Consider the following 16,820-nt stretch of genomic DNA (forward strand, 5'->3'; position numbering starts at 1 on the left):
CTGTTTCTTTTACTTTGCGATTCTAAAAGCTCTGTAGGAAAATATAAATTTTTTGGGCCCCGCTCATTATTAAAAGCCCCTCCTACATATAATAGGCCACGCCCAACAAACACTGTACAGCTGACATTCTATAGTTGCGGCCTGTCTCTACACATCATACGGAGAGAGGGGGGTCTGTCCTGGCTGCACTGCCTGCTTCACATCATACAATAAACAGCCGGCTACAGCCAGGAAGCTCCTCCGCTCTCCTGCCTCCCCAGATCCTGCTCAAGGCCTGTGGTTCCCCCACCATCTGCCACTCGCCCGTGGCCTGCTGCCCCCTTTGACCGTCCTCACCCAGCTCTGAATCCTCCTTCTGCAAATGGCTGGGGAGGAGCCGGAGCATCTCCTCTCTTACATAGCGCCTCATACCTCTTACATCCAGTGATGTCCCCTTTGTTGTAGACGTTCTCTTTCCTCATCTTCTCCATTCAGACCAGACCGCCATGATGATTTTTCAGCCATCTCCCATCTCTGCAGAGATTAACAAACATACATTAGTTTCCCACATTTCCATCATCTTTACATCTTCTGAACACCCTTTCCTGCCACCCCAATACTGTGCCCGCTGTGCCCCCAATACTATACTGCAGAAACAGTCCCCCTGGAAATACTACTACCACACAGATAGTGCCCCAATACTGTGCCCGCTGTGCCCCCAATACTATACTGCAGAAACATCCCCCTGGAAATACTACTACCACACAGATAGTGCCCCCTTCAACAATTATTGGCACACAGTGCTCTAAAAAAAATAACTGCGCACAGACACTAATAGTATAAAGATAATGTCCCCCAAAAATGATTGTGCTAAGCTGATACTGTGGCAGGGTGCCCCCCAAAGTAACAGGGCTCCCCAAAATAGAAATAATTCTCTGCCAGAGCACACTTAGTAGTAATAATGCCCCTATAGTGCCCATACTAGTAATCATGTTCCTCATAGCCCCCCAGTATTAGCAAAGCTCCGCATAAATACCTCCTAGTACTAATAATTCTCCCTACAATGACAGTACATGAAATACCCCTGCTTAGTGCCAGCTGTTGAGCTAATGTCCCCATAATGTATGCCAGTATAAAATACTCCTATATAGTGCCCCAGTAAATGCCCTCATAGTGCTCCTCTCCCCCTTCCCCATAGTGTCCCCCATAATATGCCAGTAAAAAAATGCCCCTTCTAAGTGCCACCATATGCCCCAATAGTGCTCCTCTCCCCCATAGTGCCGCCCTCCCATATAGTGCCTCCTATAATGTGCCAGTAAAAAATGCCCCCTTAGTGCCACCAGATGCCATAATGCCCCCATGTGCCAATAAGAAAAAAAGGCCCCTTTAGAACCCCCACTTCCCCATAGTGCCCCCAAATAATGCCCCTATAGTGCCACCAGATGCCCCATAGTGCCGTTCTCCCCTATAGTGCCCCCCATAATGTGTAAAAAAAAAAGAGCCCCCATAGTGCTCCTCTCCCCCATGGTGCCCCCCAAATAATGCCCCTATAGTGCCACCAGATGCCCCATAGTGTCGTTCTCCCCTAAATTGCCCTGATAGTGTGTGTAAAAAAAAAAAAAAATGCCCCTTTAGAGCCCCCATAGTGCTCCTCCCTCTCCTCCATGGTGCCCCCCAAAATGTGCCAGTAAGAAGTGCCACCAAAAAAAAAAGTACCACCAGATGCCCCATAGTGACGTTCTCCCCTTTAGTGCCCCCATAGTGCCAGCTCCCCCCCCTCCCAAAAAAAACAACAAAACACACTGATACTTACCTCCATCAGCAGCGATGCGATGCAGGCCTCTTCCGGCCTGTGTCCCTGCTGTGTGCTGCCCGGCTCAGGCGGCGCGATGACGTAATCGCGCCGCCTGAGCTGGGCTCTGATAGGCTGCAGGCATTAGTGCCTGTGGCCTATCAGAAGAACAGGGGAGGGACACACCTCTCCCTCCCCTGCTCTGCCGCAGCACAGGCATCTGTATCACTGTCCTAAGGACAGCGATACAGATGGATGAGATATGGAGATGAGCGTTTCCACAATGGAAGCGCTCATCTCCTACTGCCCCCCCCCCCCCCCACCACCGCCTACGCCGCAAATGCCCGCAATTACATCCAGGGCCATGCCGCCTGTGGTGATCGGCGGTGCGGCCCTGAAGGATAAAAATAAAATGTTGGGTAGTTGTTCTAGGAAGGGTCCAGACCTGACCCCCCCCTGTAGGTGCGCCATACTGTGGCATCCATCACCATGGAGTTCCATTGTAAATTTTTTTTTTTTTTTTTATTTTTTTTTTTTTTTTTTACAGAACTCTGCAGGATGTGAAAGTGTAGTGTACCACGTTTTTTCCATCCTGCAAGGTTCAGCAAAGAAACATGAAGGCTAATGTATTCATCTCCTTCCCTGCAGCTTGAGGACCTCCAGGATGGAGAGAGCTGTATTTCTCACAGTCCTCTCCCAGATCGGTCACCCTCCTCTCAGGCCTGTACTGATCACACAGATTGGTGTTAAGCAGGGAGAGAAGTATGCAGATGCACTCTGCCCGATCATTAAGGATACAATCAGGGAAGTCTGGCACTGCTGGACTCTAAGACACACTCTAGACTCTTGCTAAAAGCATATTAAAATACGGTAGGCAAAATCCACATGGCATCAAATTCCAACAGCCCATTATGCCAGCTACGGTACATCCAGGGCATCCCCATGTAAGTAAGGCTCACAATCTATTCCTTCTCTCAGACACAGTAGGACCAGTGTGTTTTTAATGGTATACAGTATTTTTTATGGAAACCAACATAGTAATTTGACCAGTATAATCAAACACAGAGAATATGCCATTAGCATCTTAAAGGGGTATTCCGGTTACATTCAGTTATCCCCTATCCTGATAACTATTAGATCAGTGAGATTCCTACCGATCACAAGAACGAGGGCTCCGTACCCCTTGCAACCCCCTGAAATGAACGAAGTGACTGGTCGATTGTGTGCAGCTGCACCTTTCATTTCTATCGGAATTCCGTAATGGCTGAGCGCTGTATTCCGCTAACTCCGGAAGTCCTGTAGAAACTAATGGAGTGGCCACGCGCATGCCCAACTGCCTGCTCCATTCATTTCAGCGGGTTGCAGGGAATACGGGGCCCCCATTTTTGTGATCGGTGGAGGCACCAGCGGTAGGAACCTCACCTAATAGTTATCAACTTTCCTGTGGCTAGGGGAATAATGTAACCGGAATACCCCTTTAATAATGAGAGATTAGATTATCCTTTTTTTTTTTTTTTTTTTAAACCAGAGATGTACAGTATATTGTGTGGTTGACCATGTGTTTTTTTTGTTTGTTTTTTTTGTTTTGTTTAACTGCTTGTTTTTATCTCCAGATTTAGCCATGCCATCTGATCAATACCATTTACAGCTCCAAAACCATATTCCTACCCATGTGGAGAACAAGGATGCACCGGTAGCTAAGCTGGACCAGAGAACCTCCACGGTCACTGCCTTGCAGAAGGGTCAAACCAGCATTGTGCTGCTTCATAAAAATATCCTTGTGTGATGGTTGTCTTTTGGTTATTCTGTATAAGCCCTGTGTGTCCCTGACGCTGGCTGGAACAGGACTTTAGCAGCAGGTAACGTCTCATGGGTGCAGTAACACAACAGTATTGTACTGTAGTTAAGTACAAATGGCCTGTGTGCCTGTGAACTGTGTCACTTTGTCTGTCCAGGAGTGGGAGCGTGCAATCCAGATCCTAAACAAACAGCTGTGTGAGTGTGTCCCGACCAGCTGTGTGAAAATCATCTAAGTGTCCGTAAGAGTGGATAATTGTCATGGCGGGAGCCCACCAGCTGCAGAAACCAGCTTGACAGAACTATCCTGTCAGCTGTCTACAAAATAAATAATTTGTGCTGAAAATTAGAGGGCATTAAAGTAAACCTTAAAGGGGTTATCCAAAGTCTTAGATATGACCCTCATATAGGTTATACTTGCCCTGCTCCCCAGCGGCTGCATTGCAGCAAATAGCAGGCCGCGATGCTAGGGAGGCCGGTCACCATCGCAGCCTGCTATTGGCTGCAGCCCATCACTGGTGGGCAGGGTAAGTGTGATCTATAGGAGGAGCATTTTTGGAATTGGATAACCCCTTTAAGCATTGAGTACCTTCCTTCCATGTACTTCTTTGTTATTATGTTAATATTCAGGTTATCTTGCCAAACAGGAACCCCACCTCTGTTTACTATATTGCCCGGTTGGGGTTGGCCACTTTAGGAAAATCTTAAGAAATTCATTGGAAAGATTTTAACAAACATTTTTAACAGAAGTTCTGTGTCGTTACCCCCACCCTTTGAGAAACCATGCCTCCTTGTCCTATTTTCCAGCCTCATGGTGTTCCTGTCCATACTATGGTCACACATGGAGTATGAGACCAGACACGTCACTCTAAATCCTCCACTGCAAGGCACTGCGACAGCGCACGTTTCCTTGATGCAGGATAGAAGGCTGTATAAATGGTTCGGAACTTCTGCAAAATAAATTACAAAGTTTCTGAATTTCATGTTACCTATCCATTTCTTAATATCTTCGAAAAATGTGGCCAACCTGTTTAAATAGGGTTGTATGAGATGAGCAACACATGGAAGCTTCCAGAAACCACGCCACTTCTTATTGTAGCTTGATGACAGTCAAGTGAATAGGGCAGAGCTGCGATACCAGATATAGCCCATGGACAAGGTGGTACGAATTGTGTGTAAAATCTGCCGTGTTTTTCTTCTTACAGCTTAAATATATAGTTTCTGTTGTAGCGTTAGGTATAAAAAGAATTTGCAATACAATGTGTGCTATATGCAAATTACTGAATAAAACTCAAGCATCATCCAACGTGCAGTACTGAGATGAAGGCAAGTCCTGTAAGTCCTGTGCACCTTTAGTCACTTAGCATGCACCAGATGCCGCTGAAGCCTTCTCCCGTAATTTACAAATAGCATACACTTTATTAGAAATTCTTTTTACATAGTTTAGGTTCCTTTTAAATCAGGGATGCTCAACCTGCGGCCCTCCAGATGTTGTAAAACTACAACTTCCATCATGCCCTGTTGTAGGCTGATAGCAGTAGGCTGTCTGGGCATGATGGGAGTTGTAGTTTTGCAACAGCTGGAGGGCCGCAGGTTGGGCATCCCTGCTTTAAATCGTGCTGCTCTGTCTACTTATTGCTGCTGCATACATGTCATGGTGCCTCTTGGATTTCTTTTTACTTCCTCTCAAAGTCCATGTAGTGTTTCCAGTGCCAGTTCACACACATGCCCAGATCCTCTTGTAAACGGGCATGGAGTGATTCCTACTATTGTGCCCACCAACCTATAAACTTCACTGCAACAGGAGTATCTTCTTCTTACCAGCACTAAGACATGTAATATTAAAGTGCTTGTCCGGATTCTAGATATTGATGACTTATCTGTAGGATAAATTAGTGGTGGATCCAACGCCCATCGGCGCCACTGATCAGATGTTCTCAGCAGCCTCCGATGCGGGAAATAAAGGCAGATGTCGGAGCCAGAAGCCAGCTCTTTACACTGTGTGGGGTTACTGCAACTCCCATTCACCAGCGGTAGCGGGTGATCAGTGAGGGTGCTGGGTGTCGGACCCCCCACTGATCTGATATTGATGAACTATACCCAAGCACAGGTCATAAATATCTAGAATGTGAACAACCATGGTAATGCTTGGCCTATAGGGCGACTTTGGCCGCAACACACAACTTGGTGCCAAAGTTCACAGTGTAATTCGGCCTGCAACGCAAATGGTAAAAGTGAATGGGTTTTCAGCCATCAGAAGAAAAATCCAAACCAGTTGGATTTCTTGCAGCTATCGGGTTGCTACCAAAGTTACCATGTAGCCCCAGTCGTAATAGTGGGACAGCCCTTTGTAAATACCGCACCTATCCTCCTATTATGTTTCTCCCTTGTGATCTTGTTTTTCCTTAATGATCCTATACATATTCGTATGCAAGGTGCCTCAAGGCTGCCGAATGGTACAGTCATCGTGGTTGAACCTGGATATTTAGGTAACTATATATCTCTTTTGTGTCATATTTTCAATAATTTTTTATTAAAAGTCTCTTCTGGGTTGATATATATTTGAAAGCACAGATGGTTATTATAGGTATATCATAGTTTGGGTCCTCTAAATGATATGTTGAAGACGGGCACAATGACATTGCTAGAAAAGTTATCTGGCAGAAATCTGTGTAGAAGTGTAGATGGAAACCAGAATACTGGCAGATGACCCACACAAACATGGGGAGAACCTATAAACTCCATGCAGCTGCTTGGTTGAATTCTTGCCCAGGACCATAGTGCCGACCACTGTGCTGCTGATTTGATTCCATTTGCAATTTATGAATTTATGGAAAAGCAAAAATGAAAGGAACTTATCTTTTGGATTTCTTGTTATTTACAGGTTTTACTGTCCACCCTGGTGATAGGTGGGTTCTTGAAACTGGACGATATTACGAAATAACCATTGATGTGTATGACAAGTCTAGTAATAAGGTCTACTTATCAGATGTAAGCATCTTCATCATTTTATTTATATGCACTGTCAAGGCCATTTTACTTAACACTGCAATGTTTTAAAAACATTTTGACATGGCATAGTGCTCGGACCCCCAACGATCTCTAAAATGAAGGGGCAGGACCCTCAGCTGATCGGCTCTCCTCAGTGAGCCAAGCGAGAGGTGCATGTACTTTCTGTGAGCCCCTAAGGCACTTGAGGCCTAACAGCAGTAAAGGGGCGCAGAATTACTGCCCGTGTGTTTTTGCAATCAGTTGGGGTCTTACAACCCACTGACTTCTGACACGGTGCTTTGAGAAAGTAACTGTCCATGGATTACCAAGATGACCAATTTTATCAGCGTTGATGATCATTTTGTCCATTGTGTTAAAAAACATAGTTTTTTGACCAAAGGAAATTAGCTTTATTGATTGAAACACATCATTCATTCTTAAAAAAAAATGTTGCCTTTTCTAAATGGTATGATTGGATCATATTGTGCTACTATAAAATAAATGTGGATGTCAGCAAGCAGTGGGGGACATATGGAATAGAGCTAGGTTCACACCTTTTCGTGGCGGTTCCTTTAGGAGCCTTCGTCGCAGATTCTAGTAAAAAGGCGGATAAAAATTGTACTGCATGCAGCATTATTTTGCACATGTGAACCTATCAGCCACAGGATCTGACCACATTGGGTTTGTTTGTAGTCTGTTACTGTGGAAAACCTATATATTTTTTTTTAAACTATTTTTTATTATCTAAGATGCATTAAAAATGGTTGCGAAGTGAACAAGTGTCTACAAATAGCTGGTATTTAAATGACTACACAATGGTTATTTTTGCTTAATTTTTTTATTAATTTCAGAATATGCGTATTGAAGCGAAGATACCTAAAGAATACTTTGATGTTCTGGAATCATCCCTGAATGGTTCATACCATCGCGTGAAAGCCTTGAAGAGCGGTCAAACAATTATTGATGCAGCTCTAACGTGTGTGGTTGATGAGGTTTGTAGCTTTTACTTCTATTTTTCTGATTCCTTTACTGAAAGAAATGATTACATATAAAGATGGTGCTTGGCTTTGTGTATAGAGTCGTTTACAATATCTTCTGTTTTAGGATGGGGGTGTTCATGTGTTACCAAATCCAGTGAGGAATCAGCAGGAAGTCGAGATCTACCCACCAATTACTCTGTCACCCAAAATCCTAACTTTTCCCTGGCAGCCAAAACCCGGAGCCTATCAGTATACAATTCAGGTAAACAATATATTATATGCATACTATGAGCACACCAGATCTCCTATTTACTGTGTAGCGCTCACTGAAGACTTTGTATGCTGGAAAAGAGAAGGAGGAAGAGGTTATAAACCTCTGTCTTCTCCTTGGAGTAAGGACCCGACTTGCTCCTGTTAGTTTGCAGGAGTTTTAAACCCGCGTCATACAGGGACATGAATTTAAAGCTAAGCACCATGCACCCTACAGTACATGTATGGCAGCTGGTCCTTATCTGGAAGTATGTTTATTTATTTTTTTATATGATAAATGTATTATCCTTAGATTCTTTATGCATTATTGATGAAATCTTTCTTTGCTGATTTCAAGGTGCAAGGTGGAAGTGGCAATTTCACATGGTCTTCCACTAATAATGCTGTGGCCACTGTGACCGTCAAAGGTTTGATGACAACTGGAGATGACATTGGTGTCAGTGTCATACGCGCTCGAGATGTTCAGAACATTCTACATTATGGAGAAATGAAGGTAAGAAATTAGTTTAATGCCTTTTTTTTTATTTTAATAGCCCCTAATCTGACATCTTCATGCTAGTCTGAGGTATTGGTGCTCAGTGCCCAAAGTAAGTATTCTAGCGGATTAGACGTTAACCTCTTATAATCTAATAAAAAAATTGTCTGGCAATGCGCTTCTAGTGTGTCCAAGTCTGCCACCGGCCATCCTGACTGATCGCTCATGTAACATTTTCAACTCTGCGACTGAAATGGCCAAAATTGCCCATTTCAGATGAGATTTACCTTGAATATATGTGTGTAGCTTTTAGGATGTGCTCTCAGTGAGTAAACCTAAGAATTAAAAATTGAGCAGTCTGTGCTATTTTGTTAGCTTCATTCATTTGCGTTTTGCACAGTCTATTAATTTCAATGTGGGGCAGAGCATGAGGAGAAAGATGGAGTAGCAAATAACTTGAATATCTTACCCAGTGAACTACAGGCTGTCTATTTGAATATGCTAGTTAGTGAAGTCTTGTGATTATAGCAGCACTGGCACTGATTCAAGCAGGTAGACTCTCTCACTCACTCACACACTCTCTCTCTCTCTCTCTCTCTCTCTCTCACACACACTCTCACTCTCTCATAACTTGAACTTTCAGGTTCAATGACAGTTTGCTGTTACTCGGCGAATTAGGAGGAAGGAGAGGTTAGCAACACAGAGAGCTGAGTTTTCAGATTTTCCGTTGGTATAGCTTGAAGATCTAAGCACTGTGCAGTTGTCGGTTTACCCCAGAGGGTATGCTTAATAGGTTTGCCAGTGGAGCTGCTTTGATAAATTATTTTATATGATTTATAGTAAGCCAGCATGCAGCGCATATTCTCTGTTTCTACATCTTTATTTTGAGTAAAGACCACCCAGTGCACAATCCATTTAACTTCCCTCTAGGACAGGGTTCAGCAACTTTTGGCACTCGAGATGCTGTGAAACTACAACTCCCAGCGTGCACACTTGCTCATCTATTCTTGTAACTGCCAAAAAAGTGAAAGGAGGATTCTGGGAGTCGTAGTTTCAGAACAGCTGGAGTGCCGGCGGTTGCTGGCCCCTGCTCTAGGACATGGGTGCATGGAAGCCAAAAACTTTCCCAATCACCATGATCCTTGTTTCGTGTTTATTCTTGTGGCTGATTTTCTTCAGGTCCTTCTCTTGGATTGCTAATTAATTTTAATATCTAATCTGATTAGGTATTTGTCATTGAACCCACTGGCATGCAATTCATACCTTGCCCAGTGGAAGTCAGACTGGGGAAACAACTTCAGCTGCCTCTCAGGATATTTGGCGTCTTAAATGGAGACAACAAAGTGGTAACACTTAGTGACTGTTCGCACTTTGACTTGGCTGTAGAAATGGAGACGCCTGGGATATTTAAGATACTGCCAGGTATGTAAAACTGTCTTGTCTTGTATGTATAGTACTTTATTGTCTTATTTGTCTTTATTTTAGTGGATCTGGTTATAAACTAGCCTCCATTTTTATTCTTTTCATTAGGTAAAGGAAATGTGTCATTTAAAGGGGTTGTCCGCTTTTTTCTATTGAGGACCCATCCCCAGGATAGGTTATCTATCTTAGATCGGCGGGGGCCTGACTCCCGGCACCCCGCCAGTCAGCTGTTTGAAGAACATTCATTGTTTACCTGCTTGCTGTCGCAACAACAGCAGTGAGCAATGTAATTACAAGTATGGCATCCCCATTCACTTCTATGGGACGGCTCCCATCTGGTCAAGTGAATAGGATGGAGCAATCCCATAGAAGCAAATGGTGACGCCATACTTGTAATTATACTGTTTTCAGCTGCGGTTGCAACGACCAGCAGGTAAATGTTGAGGAGAAGGCAGCGCTCGTACAAGCGTCGCTTTCTCTTCAAACAGCTGATCAGTGGGGGGTGCCGGGTGTTGGACCCCTGCTGAGCTGATATTGATGACCTCTCCTGAGGACAGGTCCTCAATAGAAAAAAGCAGACAACCCGCAAGAGGTAGTCCTATCTTACACTTTTTTATTGCATGTCCACAAATGCCTGATAAGTGTGACTTCCACAGTCTTCTGTGAGTAGTTTATATGGATATGCCATAAGTGTGTTCTGTGGGAATTGCCTTTTAATACTGGGTTATAAACAGACCATACTGCCCAAGTTGCTCTTGATCCTATAATAATATATCTCAATTTATCCATATTTTTACTCTACCTTTGATTGCTAGGAAGACTCAAGCCTGGCGCTGACTATTGTAGCGGTATTACAGTTGAAGCTGAAACACCAGGATACACAACTATATTTGTCAGCTACACACACAGTCATGTACATCTTAAAGCTAAAATCATTGTGGCTGCCTACCTACCATTGAAGGTAAATATAACATGAATGTATATTCATTAGGATTTGCTTTTTGTGAAGATTTGGAAGAATGTAGGTAAGCTAAAGAGTTTTGTTCCCCTTTTCTTGTAATTCCTTTGTAGCCATCCACGTCTTTGACAGGGCCAGCTGTGATGATGTTTACACTGCCTGGTCCTGTCAAAGTGGAGAGGGTGCAGCAGTTGAAGAGAGAGCAGAGCCTCTAGGTGTAATGCTAACGCCCCCGTTGCTCCTAGAGGCTCATTTGCATATATTAAAACACAATTTTTCTCAGCAATTTGGGCACATATGAACATGGAACCAGCACAGATGTCTTCAGCTGCCAAGTGCACATGTAACAGGTCAGCCAGTGTCATAGGTACAAATCTGCTGACAGATGCCCTTTAAAGAGGCTCTGTCACCTGTTTCAAGTATACCATGCTAGATATATAGTGAGTTGGGGCCCCAAACGCTGATCACAAACCTACCTTTGTTTCCCTTAGTTCAGTTCCTTTCACACTGTAAAATCCACTTTTAAAAATATGCTAATGAGCAAACGGAGCACTCTGAGGCGCGCTTACTGGTTCTGAGCACCGCATCTCCGACGCCCTCCTGCCTATTAGTGCCGCTCTGTATGTAATAAAGACGCCCCCTATCCTTTTGATTGACAACGCTGGAGTGCGCACACGCGGGATCTCAGTGCTAGAGCAGTGAGTCTAGCACTGTCAATGTGGCGAACTATAAAAAGATTATGGCTGTTAGCATATGGTGATGCAAAGAGGAAATTTTTTTTTTTTTTTTTAAGTAGTAAAACATACCCAAAAAAATGCTATATATTTGTACAGCATACATCCTATAAACGAAAGGGTTGAAGAGGTTTTCTGCTCATAAAAGGTGATGACAGATTGTAAGGATATACCATTACTTCCGGATTGGTGAGTGTCAGAATACCAGGACACTCCTAATCTGCTGAACCCAGACATATCCCCTCTTTCGCCCAGGCAGCCCCTCTGATAAGCGCATCGGAGCATTTCATATCAAAGGGCCTGCCTGGGTGAAGAAAGGGATATGTCCGGGTTCTGCTCTGAACACGAACAAACGCTTTAAACACGGTGGTACCTTCAGTCTCTCTCCTTCATATATTTTTTTTCCCCTCAAATACAATGTTTTTGTTTTTTTTACTGTGCGCTGTACAGAGAACCAGCCCTATTCACTTGAATGGAGCTGTACTTCAGTCATGTGACCAAGAGTGCTGGAGAAATGCCATAGGGACTTGGTCATTGTTTTCTGTATTGGGAGAAGGTGAACCCTACCAATCATAATTCTATACTACATCCTAGTGCTATGCGACAACTGGTATTAGATGACTGAAATCTTATCTGCGTGTAAGGGTCCATTCACACGTCCGTTTTTTCTTTCCTGATCTGTTCCGTTTTTTGCGGAACAGATCAGGACCAGATCAGGACCCATTCATTTTCAATGGGTCCTGGAAAAAATCGGACAGCACAATGTGTGCTGTCCGTTTCCGTTGTTCCGTTCCGCATGTCCGTTTAAATATAAAACATGTCCTATTATGTTCCTGAAAAATCGGATCCTGGTACAATGCAAAGTCAATGGTTCCGCAAAAAACGGAAGACATTCGGATGTCATTCCGTATGTCTTCCGTTTTTTGCGGAATCCGTTCCTGGAAACACATAGCAAATATATATTTTTAATTTTTTTTTCAAAGAAATCCAAACAACTTTATTTGATTATTGAAATGTATACATGTTTCCGTTTTTTGCGGATCCGCAAAAAACGGATGACATACGGAAACATTTTCAGGAACAACGGATCCGCAAAAAACGGACCGAAATTCGGATTATAGAAAAATACTGACGTGTGAATGTAGCCTTAATGTGTATATTTAGATATGTATGCCATCAAAAATAAAAAATAATGTCCCGTATCTGTAATAAACAATTTACAAAACGTAGTTAATTGTGTTTATTTCTCTTCTGTTCTTAGACTATTGACCCACAATCAGTAGCTCTGGTTACATTAGGTTCATCGAAGGACATGGTATTTGAAGGAGGGCCCAAGCCTTGGGTCCTCGAACCTTTAAAATTCTTCAGGAATATATCTGCAGAAGATAAGGACAGCATTGGTCTGTTTCTGCTTGATACCCCATTATCCCGCAACCATTTCCAGCACTGGGTTAGAACTGTTTGCAGAGACCTTGGTGAACAGGTAATCTTGTTTGTCTACTTTAGTGTTTGAACATCCACTGGTCCAGATACTGGCATTGAATCCAAGCGCTAAAGACCCCTTTGCATGGCCTGATGTAGCAAGCAATTGTCAGGAGGGAAGAGATCCTTCCCTACAATCGCCTGCTTGTAGAGGAGACTGCTGCATTTACATGCAATGATCTCCTCCACAGTATGGGGTGGAGTGACCACTAATGCCATCGCTTAGGATCCCTTTTCACCTCATTGAGCAGTCTGCGCTGTGCTCTTGCGGTCCTCTTTACAGGACGGCCACTCCTAGGGAGAGTAGCAGCAGTGCTGAACTTTCTCCATTTATAGACAATTTGTCTTACCGTGGACTGATGAACAGCAAGGCTTTTGGAAATACTTTTATAACCCTTTCCAGCTTTATGCAAGTCAACAATTCTTAATTGTAGGTCTTCTGAGAGCTTTTGTGCGAGGCATCATTCACATCAGGCAATGCTTCTTGTGAAAAGCAAACCCAGAACTAGTGTGTTTTTTCTAGGGCAGGGCAGCTGTAACCAACACCTCCAATCTCATCTCAATGACTGGACTCCAGATGGCTGACGCCTCACTCCAATTAGCTCTTGGAGATGTCAGTAGTCTAGGGGTTCACATACTTTTTCCACCTGCACTGTGAATGTTTACATGGTGTGTTCAATAAAAACATGGTAACATTTAATTCTTTGTTATTAGTTTAAGCAGACTGTGATTGTCTATTGTTGTGACTTAGCTGAAGATCAGATCACATTTTATGACCAATTTGTGCAGAAATCCATATAATTCCAAAGGGTTCACATACCTTTTCTTGCAACTGTATGTTAGGAAATTCTGCCTACATATATGCGCTATAACCTCCTACATATACAGCTCATTGACTACTACTATTAAAAATAATGAACCCTGTATATTGTGGCGTGCGTTTTGCTGGCACAAGCTTCATGTGAAATCTCAGCGGGATAATCTGACGAAACAAAAAGCCTTCCACTTTATACTGGCCTGGCCACATTTGTCACGTGTTGGAAGAATTATACATATGCCGAATGTGCGCTCAGTGGATTTAGACCCTAATCGATAAATTCTGTGATTCTGTTAATTTTTTCTCTGGCAGATAGTGTCACTTTCTGTTGGAAACCAGCCCACCGAGACCAACCCATTTCCAGCAGTTGAGAGTGTTAATGTGAAGCTGGCTTGTGCTCCTCCATCACGATTTACTGTGACTCCTGTGTACAAGCATTCTCATATGGATCTCATCTGCCCCCTGATGCAGCAAGAAAAGCAAGTGGTATGTGTTTTTTTTTTTTTTTCTTTCTTCTGGAGTTCTGCATAGGACAGTAAGTCTACTTTCACACTCTCGTTTTGGCTTTCAGTTTGTGAGATCCGTTCAGGGCTCTTACAAGAGGTCCAAAACTGATCAGTTTGCATTCTAATGCATTCTGAATAGAAAAGGATCTGCTCAGAATGCATCAGTTCAGTCTCCATTCTGCTTTGGAGACGGACAGCAAAACGCTGCTTGCAGCATTTTGGTGTCTGTCTGACGAAACTGAGCCAAACGGACCAGTCCTGACACACAATGTAAGTCAATGGGGACGGATCTGTTTTCTATGACACAATCTGGCACGATAGAAAACTGATCTGTCCTCTATTAACTTTCAATGGTGTTCAAGACGGATCAGTCTCCCATTGACTTTTAAAGGAGTTCATGACGGATCCGTCTTGGCTATGTTAAAGATGATACACACGGATCCGTTCTGAACGGATGCAGACGGTTGTATTATCTGAACGGATCCGTCCATGACTGATCCGCACAAAACGCGAGTGTGAAAGTAGCCTAAACCAAGTGACCTGGTTTGTGCACAATTTCGTATTTCATAAAATAACCACAGCCTTGGGGAGTGTTAGTGGCCTAGTGCGGTTAATGACTTCATTCCCAGAAAATGTAGTGTTATTGTGCAGAATAGATGCATTTTTATAGCAGTGAACAAAGACATACAGAACCGTTTCATCAGTGGCTTGGCGCATACCCAGTTACATTCACTCCCTTTTCTAAAAAATTATCTTCAGGTACTCAAAGGCATATAATTGCGTCTGTGCAGTCAGGTATTTCCCTCATTGACATTCATAATTCTTGTCGAGCTGCAGTCATGGGGTATGTGCCTGTGGGAAATCCAACATGTATTTGCAAGAGGATCTGCAGCTGAAATTCCAGGCTGAGGCTACTTTCACACTAGCGTTTTTTTGCGGATCTGTCATGGATCTGCAAAAACGCTTCTGTTACAGTAATACAACCGCATGCATCCGTCATGAACGGATCTGGTTGTAATATGTCTTATATAGCCCTGACGGATCCGTCATGAACTCTATTGAAAGTCAGTGGGGGACGGATCCTTCTTTTATTGTCAGAGAAAACAGATCCCCATTGACTTGCATTGTGTGTCAGGACGGATTAGTCTCTCTCCGCATCCCAGGACGGACAGATCAACTCTGCAGGCATGAGTGGAATGGTGACTTAACGGAGGCAAACTGATGCATTCTGAGTGGATCCTTTTCCGTTTAGAATGCATTAGAGCAAAACTGATCCGTTTTGGATCTCAGAAACAGAAAGCCAAAACGCCAGTGTGAAAGTAGCCCTACACTCAAATGTTCAGATGAGTATTTTTTATTTATTAAATTTTTTTTGGCAGTCACACAAAAAACAAAAACAAAAAAAAAAAAACATTTCAGTGCATATGAATGATATATAAATTCACTTGGGGTGCATTCACATAATTGTTTTGCTTTCCATTCTTCTGATTCGGATCAAAAGAACGGAAAGCTAAACGGTGATGTGAATGCACCCTTTCATGGCGTGTGAAACGTCGGTGGGTTTGAGGATTTGGGTGCAGAATCCACACTTAAATCCTTATTAAATCCTGTATATGCGTGCATCTTGAAGAAATATTGCATTGTTGGCCACTTCACCTGTTATCAAAGGGGTCGTTCATCAAATTATCCCCTATCCACAGGAAACCGAATAAGCGTCTGATCACAATGAAAAAGCCACTCCCTGTGTAATGCAGAGCTGCACAGAAACTCTGGGCCGACTCCCAGATGCAGTGAATCCAATGGTTGCACAGGCAAAATATCCAGCAACCATCAGTAGTACTAAAATCATGTAAGCTTTATTTCATGTCATTCTTCAATAATTAAAATCTAGAGTTGCACATTGTTTAACACGGACGCGTTTCAGACTGTAGCCTACGATATCCTAGTCATATGACAAAGGACTACGTCATAGTCTGAAAAACGCATCAGCGTTAAACAATGTGCACAATGGATTTTAATTATTGAAGAAATAAAGCTTGCGTGATTATACTACTACTGATGGCTGCTGGATATCTTGCCTGTGCAAGCATCTGATCAATGTGGCCGAACTCAGGAATCCCCCCTGATTATAAGAACTAGGGTCCCGTGTACCCATAAATAGAGCAGCCAATCACGCATGCCTGCTGATTCATTTTCTGTGCGATTGCTGAAAATGGCTGACAGTGTTTGCCGGTCTCCAGCAGTCTCATGGTATATGAGTAGATTGGCAGCTGCCATGCACAACCTGCTGCTCCTTTCATATGGGGGCACATACTGGTGATTGCTGGGGGCCCAGCAGTTGGAAGCCCACCCTTCTGTAGAGTATAGGGTAAGTTCATCTGTTGGCACAACCCTTTTAACAAGCCACCATCCACTTAAAGTTCTTGGCGGGTTATGACAACACCTTTTTAAAAAAATTAAAAAGTTAATCTAAGTTCTTGATATAGTTTCTAGTGCGTGTGTAGGGTTAGTCGATGGGCAGATCTGGTGATGAGCCCCTCCATCAGTGGCCTTTTGGGGGCCAGGAGGTCTGTGGAAGATTGGAATAAGCAAGGAATAAGCAGTTGGTGCAGGTCTT

At 43.3% G+C, this 16,820-nt stretch overlaps 1 protein-coding gene across 1 annotated transcript in view; it reads left to right on the forward strand.

Moving 5' to 3' along the window:
• NUP210 (nucleoporin 210) overlaps positions 1–16,820 on the forward strand; it is an 84,221-nt gene that overhangs the window by 15,142 nt on the left and 52,259 nt on the right. Inside the window, exons 7-16 of the mRNA XM_044300896.1 lie at positions 3,385–3,543; positions 5,989–6,057; positions 6,453–6,559; positions 7,411–7,551; positions 7,664–7,801; positions 8,147–8,302; positions 9,511–9,706; positions 10,522–10,667; positions 12,660–12,881; positions 14,010–14,183. Coding sequence (XP_044156831.1) covers positions 3,385–3,543; positions 5,989–6,057; positions 6,453–6,559; positions 7,411–7,551; positions 7,664–7,801; positions 8,147–8,302; positions 9,511–9,706; positions 10,522–10,667; positions 12,660–12,881; positions 14,010–14,183 — 1,508 coding nt within the window. The remainder of the gene's footprint in view (positions 1–3,384; positions 3,544–5,988; positions 6,058–6,452; positions 6,560–7,410; positions 7,552–7,663; positions 7,802–8,146; positions 8,303–9,510; positions 9,707–10,521; positions 10,668–12,659; positions 12,882–14,009; positions 14,184–16,820) is intronic.

Source organism: Bufo gargarizans, chromosome 7, assembly GCF_014858855.1.
Source record: "Bufo gargarizans isolate SCDJY-AF-19 chromosome 7, ASM1485885v1, whole genome shotgun sequence".
NCBI classification, from domain to species: Eukaryota; Metazoa; Chordata; class Amphibia; order Anura; family Bufonidae; genus Bufo; species Bufo gargarizans.